Source organism: Chiloscyllium plagiosum, unplaced genomic scaffold, assembly GCF_037043375.1.
Source record: "Chiloscyllium plagiosum isolate Xiang-an unplaced genomic scaffold, Cpla_swu_hap1 HiC_scaffold_5, whole genome shotgun sequence".
In the NCBI taxonomy this organism is placed as follows: domain Eukaryota; kingdom Metazoa; phylum Chordata; class Chondrichthyes; order Orectolobiformes; family Hemiscylliidae; genus Chiloscyllium; species Chiloscyllium plagiosum.
This window is the reverse complement of record NW_028270143.1, coordinates 106006739-106019987: the sequence shown is the minus strand read 5'-3', so window position 1 is coordinate 106019987 and position 13249 is coordinate 106006739. Positions and strand designations below refer to the sequence as shown.

The 13249-nt window shown below is 39.4% G+C and overlaps 1 protein-coding gene across 5 annotated transcripts in view; it reads right to left on the bottom strand.

The window, feature by feature from the left end:
- Window positions 1-13249, bottom strand: part of LOC122550323 (disco-interacting protein 2 homolog C) — a 615797-nt gene that overhangs the window by 447307 nt on the left and 155241 nt on the right. For 4 of the 5 annotated variants that reach the window (XM_087987546.1, XM_087987548.1, XM_087987547.1 and 1 more), the window contains exon 2: window positions 5214-5357. The exons of the other annotated variant lie outside the window; for it this stretch is intronic. In XM_087987546.1, the coding sequence (XP_087843672.1) occupies window positions 5214-5357 (144 nt within the window). The remainder of the gene's footprint in view (window positions 1-5213; window positions 5358-13249) is intronic. 5 annotated transcript variants of the gene reach the window in all.

Genomic DNA, 13249 nt, shown 5'->3' with positions numbered 1-13249 from the left:
AGTTCATGAGCCATTCAATTCACATATGATGTGAATTACAAGCAGAATGAAGTTGGAATGTCATTTCATGGCAATGTGTCTAAATATTAAGAGTGACGACTTAAAACCAGCTTATTTTGGCATAACGACAATCACATTCTTCAATACCTTTCACCAGCCTTCAATTTAACAATGCATAACTTCTGCTGTCCATGCGTTAAAATTTTGCACAGCTGAGTTGGGCCTAATTTCAAGAGCAAAATATTATGCAAAGGGTTAGACAGTCAGATAGCACAAAAGTCCATTGAGTCTATAACCAACCTTTTTACAACAATCCCACTTCCCAGCACACGGCCAATTGTCCCAAATGTTTTGACATTTCAAGTGCTCACCAGCATAGTTTTTAAAAAGTTGTGAGACTTCTCACCTCAGCTACCCTCCCAAGTAGTGTATTCCATATTCCCATTACCCTCTGGGTGAAAGATCCTTCCTCAAATTCCCTCTAACTGTCCTGCCTTTCAACTTAAAATTATGCCCCCTCCCTGTTGACCCTTCAACTCAAGGGAACAGCCGCTTCCTATCCATCTGTGCACTTGTTATGGACCAGGCCAAACCCCCTCAAAACATTTCAAGAAAGTGGTCCAGACCCTAACTTTGCCAGTTGTTTTAAGTGTAACACAGGTATTCCAAGAAGGATCCAGCTGGTCAAACGACTTAGTTTTAAACAAAACAGAATTTATTTACAAAATTATCAAATGAAACACAAAGGAGAACAAAACACCGAATAACTTAACCTACCCATAAACCCAACAGATCATTCCAACTTACCGATGCTTTTCCCAATAATTGCAACAATCCCCATAAACACTCCTTGGCACAAAAGATAAAATCAAACAAGGTCTTACATGAGAAAAGCCAGAGAGAAAGGAGAATCAGCCTGGACCTGCTGATCTTTGGGTCCAACAGCTTTTGACAACTCTACTGCTAAAAACCAAACCAAACCAGAGAAAAGCTGAGCTGGGAGAACTGGCCACTCCCCTTTCATTGTAAAAGTGTTTTTTTTTAACTTGAAGGCCTCTTGCCTGAAGCAGTTTCTGTCAGCTATAATCAAATTGATCCTGAAATCTTTCAACCCAGACTTTTCAGAGTCTGTCTCTTTTACAACCTCTCTGAAAAAAAATCCAAGGAAAGCAAAACCTTGTTAAAGGAGCAGCATCATCACACACCTCAATCAGGTGCTGCCTCAGCCTTCTTTACTTGAAAAAGCCTATCCAGGTCTTTTCATAGTTAAAACACTCCACCCCAGGCAAAATCCTTGTGAATATCCTCTGCATCTCCTCCAGTACAATCCTCCTTTCTATAAAAGAGGTGACAAGAATGGCATTCAGTACTCCAGCTGTGGCCTAACCAAAGTTATGTTCAGCTCCATCAAAGTTTCCCTGCTCTCATAATCTAAGCCACAACTGATAAAGGCAAGCAACCAGCATGCCTTCTTGACTACTCTATTGCGTTATTAACGAGCAGCTCAAAATCCCTCTGTTCCTGAGCTTCCTAGTGTCTTACCATTCATTCAGTACACACTTATCTTGTTGCTTCTTCCAAAATGCAAAGAATGTGCAAAATGCTATACAAAAGTTGTGTTAGAGAGAATTTTCTAAAAAACATATATATGATATATATGATATATTGAAAACAAACAGATGTTGGTTTCATAAATGAGATAATATTAAGTAACCGCACTGAATGTCTCATGGGGTACAATAATTAACTTTAAGGTAAGTAGTAACTAAAGAAGCCAAGAGCTTAAAAAGACTTGGCCAGTTTCTTTCACTGAATGATAAAACAGGGATGTATAGCTGCCTTGATAAGTTCTGAGGAGATCATATACCATGCACACATGAAGAAGTCACAATGTTATAATTGTCACAATTGGTGGTGCTGGCCTCTGATTCCCATGTTACACTAAGTAGAAATAACTGTGTCACTTCCAGTTCACTGATGCTTGAACATAACCCACCTCACTTGCCTCAAACCATATGCCCGACAACAGCAAAGTGATTAAGATTGTCACCGACATAAGACTCCTATCATAGGATGAAAATTCTACCTGACAAATCATCTAATGTTGTTGTTTCACATGCAGGAACATTTAAAGGCTGCTCAAATGTAGAAATAATATTTCCAAGCATTAATGTAACATTTGATGCTTCCAATTGAAGAGCCAGAGAAAGTGGAATGGTATTGCTGACAACTGAGCTTTGATACCACTATTACGTTACTGGCAGGAAAATCCATACAAAATTCCACATATCCAATAAAGTACTGTTCAGTCTCTAACTGATGTACCAAGAGACATGAGCATAGCCCTCAAGCTAAAATAAATACACCAATGGTTATTCATCATCTCCAGATGCCACCAACTTACAAAACACACTAAACTAGTGCTGGATAGATGCTTCAATTTATAAAAATGAACCATGAAATGGCAGAGCATCTGCCACTCAAAGGAAAAGAACTTGCCGTTTCTGTAACACCTGTCACACCCTTAGAGCATCACAAAACTCCTCAGAACCACTGACGCATTTTTCTGGTGTGATAACTGTTGCCATGTAGACAAATCAGCACACAGCAAGGTCTAGTTCAGAGTGGTGCTGGAAAAGCGCAGCACGTCAGGGAGCATTCGAGGTGCAGGAAAATCGACATTTCGGGCAGAAGCCCTTCATCAGGAATTATAAACATTCATCAGGCATATCTCTAGATAATCCTCTGCTTTGGGCTCCCTGAGAAGTAAATATAGGCCAGGACACCAGAAAACCTTCCCCTCTTTTTCAAATAGTGTCATATGATATTTTAGATCTATCTGAAAGGCAGTCTAGCATCTTATTCTCTGCTAATTGATGGGCTAGACCACCACAGTGTTACTTACATAAGTAAATCATCACTTGACCAACAGTTTGGTCTGAAAGTTGTCCATGGAAACTCTCCAATCACATGTTTGACAACAGAACAGTCTATTATTCATTTATCCCGAGCTCCATTCTTTGCAGCTCCATTCTGTGACAAATCTGTAATCATTATAGAGATGGCTATCACAGAAATTATCCTGTGTTTTGCCAACTTCAGACTGTCAGTGTTAAGAAAATTCGAGTGATCTTTCATCTTTTCCCAAAACTGCTACTGTCAGAATATTGTCACAAATGGCTTTCATGTTTCAACCACAATAATGAATGAATGCGGACAGGTTAGTGAACCCAATAGCACCTGAACTGAGCCAAACATATCCTTACACAAAGATTACAAACACGTATTACAGAAGGAACTCAACTGATTTCTGCTCCCATGTGAAAGCATAGGGAATCATATTGACTTTGAAATGTTAACTCTGCATTTTCTCTTTTTATTTCTGATTGCTACCCTTCCTAGTTCACAGGCCCAACTATGTTGACTTTCTCACTATAGTCAAAGGAATCGAATAAGCACAAACCTCTAATCATTCGGCTGTCTGAGCTAGAATCTGAATCCATTAAAATTAAGTTTCTTTTTAATCCTTTCATAAGGCACTGCCATCACAGGGAAGATGAACATTTCGAAGAGTAATTAAAAGTCAACCACAGTGCTGTGGATCAGAAGCCATACACAAAAGCTGCACCAAGTAATTCCCCCAAAGGACATTCAGGAACCAGAAGTGACAACAGTTTCATGGTCACCATTATTGAGAACAGTCTTCAATCCAGATTTCATTTCACCACTGCTGCTGTGAAGTTTCAAAGTGGCAGCTTTGGTTTCTGGCTGGTAAGGGAAGTCAGGGACAGCATAAAAGTTAAAAAGTAGACAATGTTTTGAAAATTAGTGGGAAGCCAGATGATTCAGAAGCCTTTAAAAACCAGCAGAGGGTACTTAAAAACACAATAAGGGAGGAGATGATGAAATACAAGGTAAGCTAGCTAATAATATAAAAGAAGATTCCAAGAGTTATTTTTAAGATATCTAAAAGAGTGGACATTGGATCCAAATGAAGTTGGGGAAATAGCAATGGGAACAAAGAAATGGCAGAGGAACTGAATAGGTAATTTGCATCAGTTTTCACAGTGGAAGATACCAGCAGCATTCTAGAACCTCCAGAGAGTCAGAGGGCAGAGGTAAGTGTCATGGGCATCACCAAAGAGGGAGGATTGGGCAAGCTGAAAGATCTGAATGTGGATATATCACCTGGATCGGATGGACTATACCTCACAGTTCTGGAGGAGATAGTGGAGGTAGTGATTTTTCAGGAATCATTAGAGTTAGGGATGATCCAGAGGACGAGAAAATGGCTGATGTAGCACCCGTGTTCAAGAAGATAAGGAGACAGAAGACAAAAAACTATAGGACAGTTAGCCTGACCTTGGTCATTGGTAAGATTTTAAGAGTTCATCATTAAGGCTGAGATTGCAGAGTACTTAGAAATGCATGGTAAAATAGGACTGACTCAGCACAGCTTTGTCAAGGGGATGTCATGCCTGAAAAATCTGTTATAATTCTTTGAGGAGCTGATGAGCAAGTTAGATAAAGGAGTTAACCAGCCAGGCTAATCACCCTGTAATTTCTCATCTTCTGCCTCCTTCCCACGGTTGAAAAATGCCTGTTGCAGTACTTAAGTACTAGAATCATAATATTGTATATATCACTTAACAGTGCTACAATAATGCACTCTCTCAACCAGTTAATAATTGATAAACTTTAATCAGGTATAATAAAGTCCCAATTATTCTTAATAATTATATTATTGTTAACTGCTTTCATTTTGACGCAGCATATGCGTGTTTAACTAATAGGTGTTATGATACAATGGTGTGGTCCCTACCTCTGAGCCAGAAGGTCCAGGCTCAAGTCCTGGGAGGTGTCTCACAGCATGTCCAAACAAGTTGATTAAAATAATGACAAGTGTTGTCTCGGGTTTAGTTTCACATTACTATTACACAACATCAAGACATAGCATGCTTTTTGGAGATGAAGCACTTTGAACTCTTGAGAACGTGATGACAGCGAATGGACTCAAAGACTGATGCTTGTGCTGGTGTTACACAGAATCTACTACAAAATGAGGACAACACAATTTATATAGCAAACAGCAAGCGTACAAGCATATGCAAACAAACCATAAAGAAACAAAAATCAAATCAAGAACACAGAAACAGCACTGAAGGACAATTCCTCCCTACATCTAATTCTGGATACGCTGAAGAGTTACTCACCATTATAGTTAGATTTTGTATCTAGTTGAACAAAGGTGTTGTCAGTAATTGCGTGCAGCTCACTTGGATATTTGGATAACAGGGCGATGCCATTGTGCCTTGCTTCTTCGCAGACGTGCCTAGGAAATTCCTTTGCATCACTTCCTGTGGTAGACATAAAGTTCTATTGCAACCATTTCTTCCAATTATTGTTTTAATAGTAAATGCATTCAATCGCACAGGATGAAAGAAATAACAACTTCAAAAATTTGCATATCCAAGTTTGACACCCAAGTTCCAAACAAGGAAGTGATGCATAGGAACTTGCTAACCACAGCTCTCTATGACATAATGCTATTACTCTAGTCTAAAGATCTAACTGAACTTCAAGACTTTTAACACTGTCAACTTTTTCAGGTATACATTAAACAATATCAACATTACGCATAATTCCAGTTAATGTTTCATGTTATTACATTTCATTTATATATTGTCCATTTTTTAAGCTTCAAAGTCAAGTGTCCAACTTTTCAAGTTATTTATTTAGATTAAACTAAGAAAAAAAGCTTTTTTCAGTATTACATCACAGGAAATGTCAAACTATAAGCTATGCAAGCAGACAATGTACAAGCATCATTCAGCAACCTCGACTTTGGATTTGAACAAAGGCACAGCCAGCTCAGTGAACCTTTCAAGGTCTTGCTCATGTATATCCAGGGACTTGTACCAAAATTGGGAAGGCAGTTGCTCAATTTAACAATGAGGCATTCATCCTTACAGAATCATACTTTTCAGCCAAAATCCTACTGGCAAGACAGATCATCATATACAAAATAGGAAATAAGAAGCAGGAGTAGACCATAGGGATCATTAGTGTGTGGGCATGCATTTTGGTTGAACAAATGGGAAGGCGATCTATTATCTCAATGGGGAAGAGACTTCAGGGTGCTCCAGTGCAGAGAAATTTGGGTATCCTTGTTCTTGAGCCATAGAAAACTAGCATGCAGGTATAGCAGATAATAAAGAAAGGAACAGGGATGTTGGCTTTTATAGTTAAAGGAATAGAATAAGTAGGAGTTATTGCAACTATACAAGAAATTGGTGAGACTGCATTTGAAGTATTGTGTGAAGGAAAGATGTAACAGCATTGGGGACAGTTCAGAGGAGGTTCACTAGATTGATCCCAGAGATGAGAGGTTTGTTGTATGAACAGAGATTGACCAGCTTAGGCCTATACTCGCTGGAATTTAAAAGAATGAGGGGAGATGAAACTGAGGTATTCAAGATGACGAAAGGTGTGGATAAAATAGATATGGAGCAGATACTTCCTCTTGTGGGGCATTCTGGGATCAGAAGTCATAGTCTTAGAATAAGGGGTAGCAAATTTAAAACAGAGGCGAGGAGAAACAACTTCTCCCAAAGAATTGTGAATCTGTGGAATTCGCTATCCTAAAGTGCAGTTGATGCTGGGACAGTGAGTAAATTTAAGGAGTTAGACAGATTTTTAATTGTTAATGGGTTGAAGGGTTATGAGGAGATTGCAGGAAAATGGGGGTGAGGAACATATCAGCCATTATCAAATGGCAGAGCAAACTCAATGGGCTGAATGGCCTAATTCTGCTCCTATATCTTATGAACTATCATCACATCTACTCCACCATTCAACATAAAAACATAGAAAATAAGAACAGGAATAGTTCCTTCAGCCTGGTGAGCCCTCTCTATCATTCAACAAGATCATGGCTGATCTTCCCATTCCGTACTATGTTTTTGCTCCATAAACTTTGATCATTTTAGCCTAAAGAATTATAATCTAATTCCTTCTTGGAAACATTCAATTTTTGCCATCAACCACCTTCAGTGGTCAAGAATTTCACTCTTTGGGTTATCTCAGTCTAAATAGCCTACCCTATATCCTTAGACTGTGAGGTCTGAGGGTTCTGAGCAAGGGTCAGTGGATCCAAACATTGACGCTGCCAGACTTGCTGAGCTTTTCCAGCAATTTCTGCTTTTGTTCCTTAGACTGTGACCCGGTTCTGGATTATCCGATCATTGGGAACATTCGTCCTGCATTTATCTTGTCTAGTCCTGCTAGAATTTTGTAAGCTATTATGAGATTACCCCTCAACCTTCTAAACTCCAGTGAATATAATCCTAACTGATTCAGCTGTTCTTCAGTCTTGCTATCCCAGGAGTTAGTTTAGTAAACCATCTTTGCACTCCCTCTATTGCAAGAGCATCCTTCCTCAGAAAAGGAGACCAAATTGCACACCAAGGTGTGACCTCATCAAGGCCTATACAACTGCAGCAAGATATCCCTGCTTCTGTACTTGAATCCTCTCACTATGAAGGCCAACATACTTCCTTCACCACTTGTTATGCCGGCATGCTTCAGCCATTGGTGTACAGGGACACACAAGTTCAATGCACCTCCCCCTTTCCGCAATGTATTGTCATTCAGATAATAATCCACCTTCCTCTTTTTGCTACCAAACTGGACAATCTTACTTGCCCGCAATAGACTTCATCTGTCATTCATCTGCCCACTCAACTTGCCCAAATCATAGTGAAGCATCTCCGCAACCTCTTCATAGTTTACAAATTGTGCTATCTGCAAATTTGTAGATCTTACATTTATTTCCCTCATTATCATCATAAATCATGAACTTATATTGTGAATAGGATCCAAGCACTGATCTCTGTAGTACTCACAGGTCACTGGCTCACTTACAACATTTAAAAGACACTTAGGTAAGTATATGAATAGGAAAGATTTGGAGGGATATGGGCCAGGAGCAGGCAGGCGGGACCGATTTAGTTTGGGAATACGTTCGGAATGTCTGATTGAATCGAAGAGTCTGTTTCCATGCTGTATGACTTCATGATTTGTTTATTCCTAGTCTTTGTTTCCTGTTTGCCAGCCAGTTCACTATCCATGTTTGTACACATGCCCCAATTCCCAAGTGTTTTGATCTTATATGCTGATCACTTAAGTAGGATCTTATCAAATGCCTTCTGAAAATCCAAGTCAACCACATCCTCCAGTTCTCCCTCATCAACTACAAATTCAAAACATTCCAATAGATTTGTCAAGCATAATTTTCCTTCTGTTTTTAGAAAAGTCTACACTGCCTCTGTCCAATCCCATCACTGCTTTCCAACAACATCACAGTGGCTCAGTAGCATACATCGAGGATGGAGTGACCCTGGGAGTCCTCCACGTGATTTGCAGACTTCACAATGTCTCATGGCATAATGTCAATTTAGGCAAGGTAACCTCCTGATGGTTACATATTGACCACCCTCCCTCAGCTGATGAACCAGTACTCTTTAATGCTGAACATCACTTTTGAAGCAAGGTCACAAAATGTACGCTGGCTTCAGCGACTTCAATGGCCATCGCCAAGAGTAACTCAGTATAATGACTACTGATTTAGCTGGTCAAGTGACAAAGGATTTAGCTATCAGAGGGTGACTTTCACAGGCACTGACAAAGAAAATAGGGAGTGGGCTTTGCTTCAGAATTCAGAAATGTTTTAGCATAACTTGCATGAGGAAGTGCATTTGAGATGGTTACAAGAAAGCCACTCCAGCATTGTACACCCCATTTATTGGCTATTGCTTGTTGTGAGCAACCCCTCCCCATCTCACCTGCTCTTCATTCTCCAAGTGTTCATCCAAGCAATAATAGCACCCACATTAATTTCAGAGAGCTTCTTGAGGGCACTGAGCTCATTTGAAGGATAACTTTTTTTTAAAATCAACAATGGAAAACAATTAAACTATAATTCAAAACCTAATTATGGCTGCAAAAAAAAGTCAAGAGAAGTTAAAAATTAAAGATAGTAACCCTCTATCAAAATGTGGCGAATGTATTCTTAGATGTGCCAAGACATTTTATTCAAAACATCAACTTCTCTAACTGCTTCAAGTTTGCCATGTTTTCACCTTTAAATTTGTATTTTTTGTAAATTGCGACTAAAAACTGTCATTTCAGAGTGTATGTGAACCTAATAATCCAAAAAAGCACTTAAAATATTTTAAGTGAAACATGATTAGATTAGATTAGATTCCCTACAGTGTGGAAACAGGCCCTTCGGCCAACCAGTCTACACCAACCTTCTGAAGAGTAACCCACTCAGACCCATTTCCCTCTGACTAATGCACCTAGCACTATGGGCAATTTAGCATGGCCAATTCACCTAACCTGCACATCTTTGGACTGTAGGAGGAAACCGGAGCACCCGGAGGAACCCATTTAGACACAGGGAAAATGTGCAAACTCCACACAGTCAGTCGTCTGAGGCTGGAATTGAACCTGGGACCCTGGTGCTGTGAGACAGCAGTGCTAACGACTGAGCCACTGTGCCACCTTAACTTCTGCTGATCAATTAATGCACCAAAACATTTACATAGGCTAGCAAGCTTATGTCAATAAACTCTTACATGGCAAATGGACAGCAATGCCCCAATGAAGATCTTGAACAGAACTAGAGAGCCAAAGATCCACAAGCTATCCTGTCCCCAGTTTCAGTTTGTTGTCTATCTTAAAACCCAAGTATTAGACGAGTTGGCTGGTGGGCTCTTTGTATTAACGAAATACTTGCATGTATGTTTTGATATGGCTCAATAATATTGCTATTATTCATCAATTTGTACAGCCATGAAACTTCATTTTCCTAACTTAGTTTTCCCAACTACAGTTTCTTAAACATAAAGCCCTTATTAACTGGAGCATCCATCTAGATAGAGAAAACCTAACATGAATTCTTGTACTTCCCCAGATGCATACGGTTACCTTGAGCTCTTAATAAGACTGCTTGTTACTACTGACCATTATTAGAACAAACTGAAAGGCAACCAAACAGGTTCCATGAAGTTAGAACAAGAAGGTTGAAAACCGCAAAAAGGATAGTTCGCTTGCATGATAGAAAAATTTTCAAAGCATTGTTCAACCCTGAAAATGGATGGCTAATAATGCATTAGCCCTAAAAGTAACAATGATGGTTAGACAGTTAATTGGCATAAATGTGGGAACTGACAAGGTCATGGGACAGCATATAGATCGTACATAGGAGCCATGTAACCAGGAGACTGAAAATTACAATCTCCTCAGTTGAGGATTGACTTTGAGCTGGCCAGCTACAGCCAGTGCGCTGTTCATTAGTAAATAGTGGATGACTTGGTGATGGGTGTCAGCCTTGGGGGTGCATTTATTTCAGAATCAGATGACAGTGGTAACACCACAAACAGGAAATCTGTCATGGATATAAGTTTAAAGGTAGTCTGCCTTCAGAATTATCTATCATTCATTGAAAATGCAAAAAGTTCAGAATTGTCATCTTGCCCTGCAGAATCTGCTGCTACTTTCAACCATGGTCCCAGTAACAGACCTTTTCATCTGCTCATGTGTCATCTCATCTCAACTACTGGCAAATATTAACTCATGGTCAACAGCTGGAGAATGCACAGTGCTTCAAACAAATTCAGAGAAAGAAGAAAATACACAGGAGCCATGAGCAGTTAAGTTCTGTTACTTGCATGCATTCAATTTACAACAGTTCTAAAACAAAAGAAAATCAGTAGTACGGCAAGATTACAATCTTCAAACTTCATTTTTTGATGACCGAGGGGTATTAAATGAAGGCATAAGAACCTAAAACATTGAACAATACAACACAGAAAAGGCCCTTTGGCCCTCGATGTTGCACTGACCTGTGAACTAATCTAAGCACATCCCCCTAACTATCCCATCATCATCCATGTGCTTATCCAAGGATTGTTTAAATCTCCCTAGTGTGGCTGAGTTAACTACATTGGCAGGCAGGGCATTCCACGCCCTTACCACTCTCTGCATAAAGAACCTGCCTCTGACATCTGTCTTAAATCTATCACCCCTCAATTTGTAGTTATGCCCCTTCGTACAAACTGACATCATCATCTTAGGACAACCAGAGCCAAGAAAAAATGGGTCCATCAGAACATGAAAAAGGACATCACCTTTTACTATTACACCAGAACAGGTTAGTCACAATTTATGAAGTTATCATACTGGAACATTGAAATATTCTGAGGTTCAGGGCTTGGAAGGAAGGGTTAAGAATTCAATACACTGAACTGAAGTAAAAGTCTTGGCTCAGCTATTAAATTTTATTACGTCATAGGATGTAGCCTTATGAGCAAGGCTTAATTTATTGGCCATCTCTAATTAACCTGGAGACAACTGTGTAGCTTTTCCAGGCTAGTTGAGATAGCTTTTCAGAGTCAACAGCACTGCTGTGGATCAACACCGACATAAAGGCTTTACCAGGTAAGGATAACAGATTTGCATCCTTAAGAGAAAAAGTAGTGAACCAGATAGGTTTGTCACGATTTTTCCCAAAGCTTTATTTCCACCATTACGAATGCTAGTAATTTTTACTCCAGATTAATTTGGAAGTTGTCACGGTGGGACTTGAAGTCATGTTACAGGAGCATGGCACAAGCTATCAGGTCACAGCCTAATAAAAATTCCTATGCTGCTGTAAGTGAAATGTGTGATCTATTTTAATTATCATCCTTCGAACTGTCATGTATCTAAGTCTAATTTGACCACATAACCAAAACTGACAATTTAATCTTGTACTGACTAGTACAACTTCTGTACTGTTGGGATAGGCACTGTAAATGCTAAACTGATGTCCCACTTGCCTTTTCAGGTGAACACAAAGCATCATGTGGTATTACTCAAATAACAGCAGCATAATTTTTATTTCGTCTTAGCCAATAGCTATCCTGACCCAAAATATCTTCTTAGGGTTATCATTGACCAGAAGCTGAATTAGACTAACTATATAAATACTTTTGTTAAAAATCACACAACACCAGGTTATAGTCCAACAGGTTTAATTGGAAGCACACTAGCTTTCGGAGTGACGCTCCTTCATCAGGTGATTGTGGAGGGCTCGATCGTAACACAGAATTTATAGCAAAAATTTGCAGTGTGACGTAACTGAAATTATACATTGAAGAATTGATTGTCTGTTAAGCCTTTCATCTGTTAGAATACAGTGATAGTTTCACTTCTTTCATGTGTAAATCACAAAACCCTTTTTTTTAAAGTTGCATTCTCGGGTTAGCTGTTAACAATGGTGATAGCTAGACAATCTTTTGAAGGTGTTAGCCCCCTGTGTTCTCTGTCTATGACCTGAGCGTCGCTCCGAAAGCTAGTGTGCTTCCAATTAAACCTGTTGGACTATAACCTGGTGTGTGATTTTTAACTTTGTACACCCCAGTCCAACACCGGCATCTCTGAATCATATATAAATACTGCTTCTAAAACAGCAGTTCTGAGTTGAAGATTCCTGCAGCAAGTAATTCACTTCCTGACTTCTAAATGCCTGTTCACTATCTACAAGTCAGGAGTATGACAGAATACTTGCCTCGATGAGTGCAACTCCAACAACATTCAAGAAGCTCCACACAAATCAGAACAAGACAACCAGCTTAATTCATACCACATACACTAACATTCACTCCCTTTACCACCACCACTCAGGAGCAGCAGTGTTTACTATCTAATGCAGTAATTCACCAAACTCCATGACCAATACCATCCAGAAGGAAGAGGACAGCAGATACATGGGAACACCACTACCTGCAAATTTCCCTCTAGGTTACTCACCATCATAACTTGGAAACACATCGCTGTTCCTTCAGTTCCAGTGGGTAAAAATTCTGGAACTGATTCCCTATCTGTGTCGAGGGCTTACCTGTATGATATGGTCGAAAGCAGTTTGAGAAGGCAGCACACCACCACCTTCTCAAGAATAATTAGGGATGACAATAAATGCTGGTCCAGCCAGCAACATCCACGTCCCATGGGTGAATAAACAAGAAAGTAAGATCCTTTAAGAATCTATCTTGTTGTTATCTGTGAAAATTTTCTATTCACATGTTATAATTGCATTTGCCTACATCACAATAATGTTTTTGTTTCAAAATAAATTTCATCTGTTACAAAGTGCTTTGAGGCACACTCCGATTGTGAAAATATTAATACATGTTCTTTGTTCAAC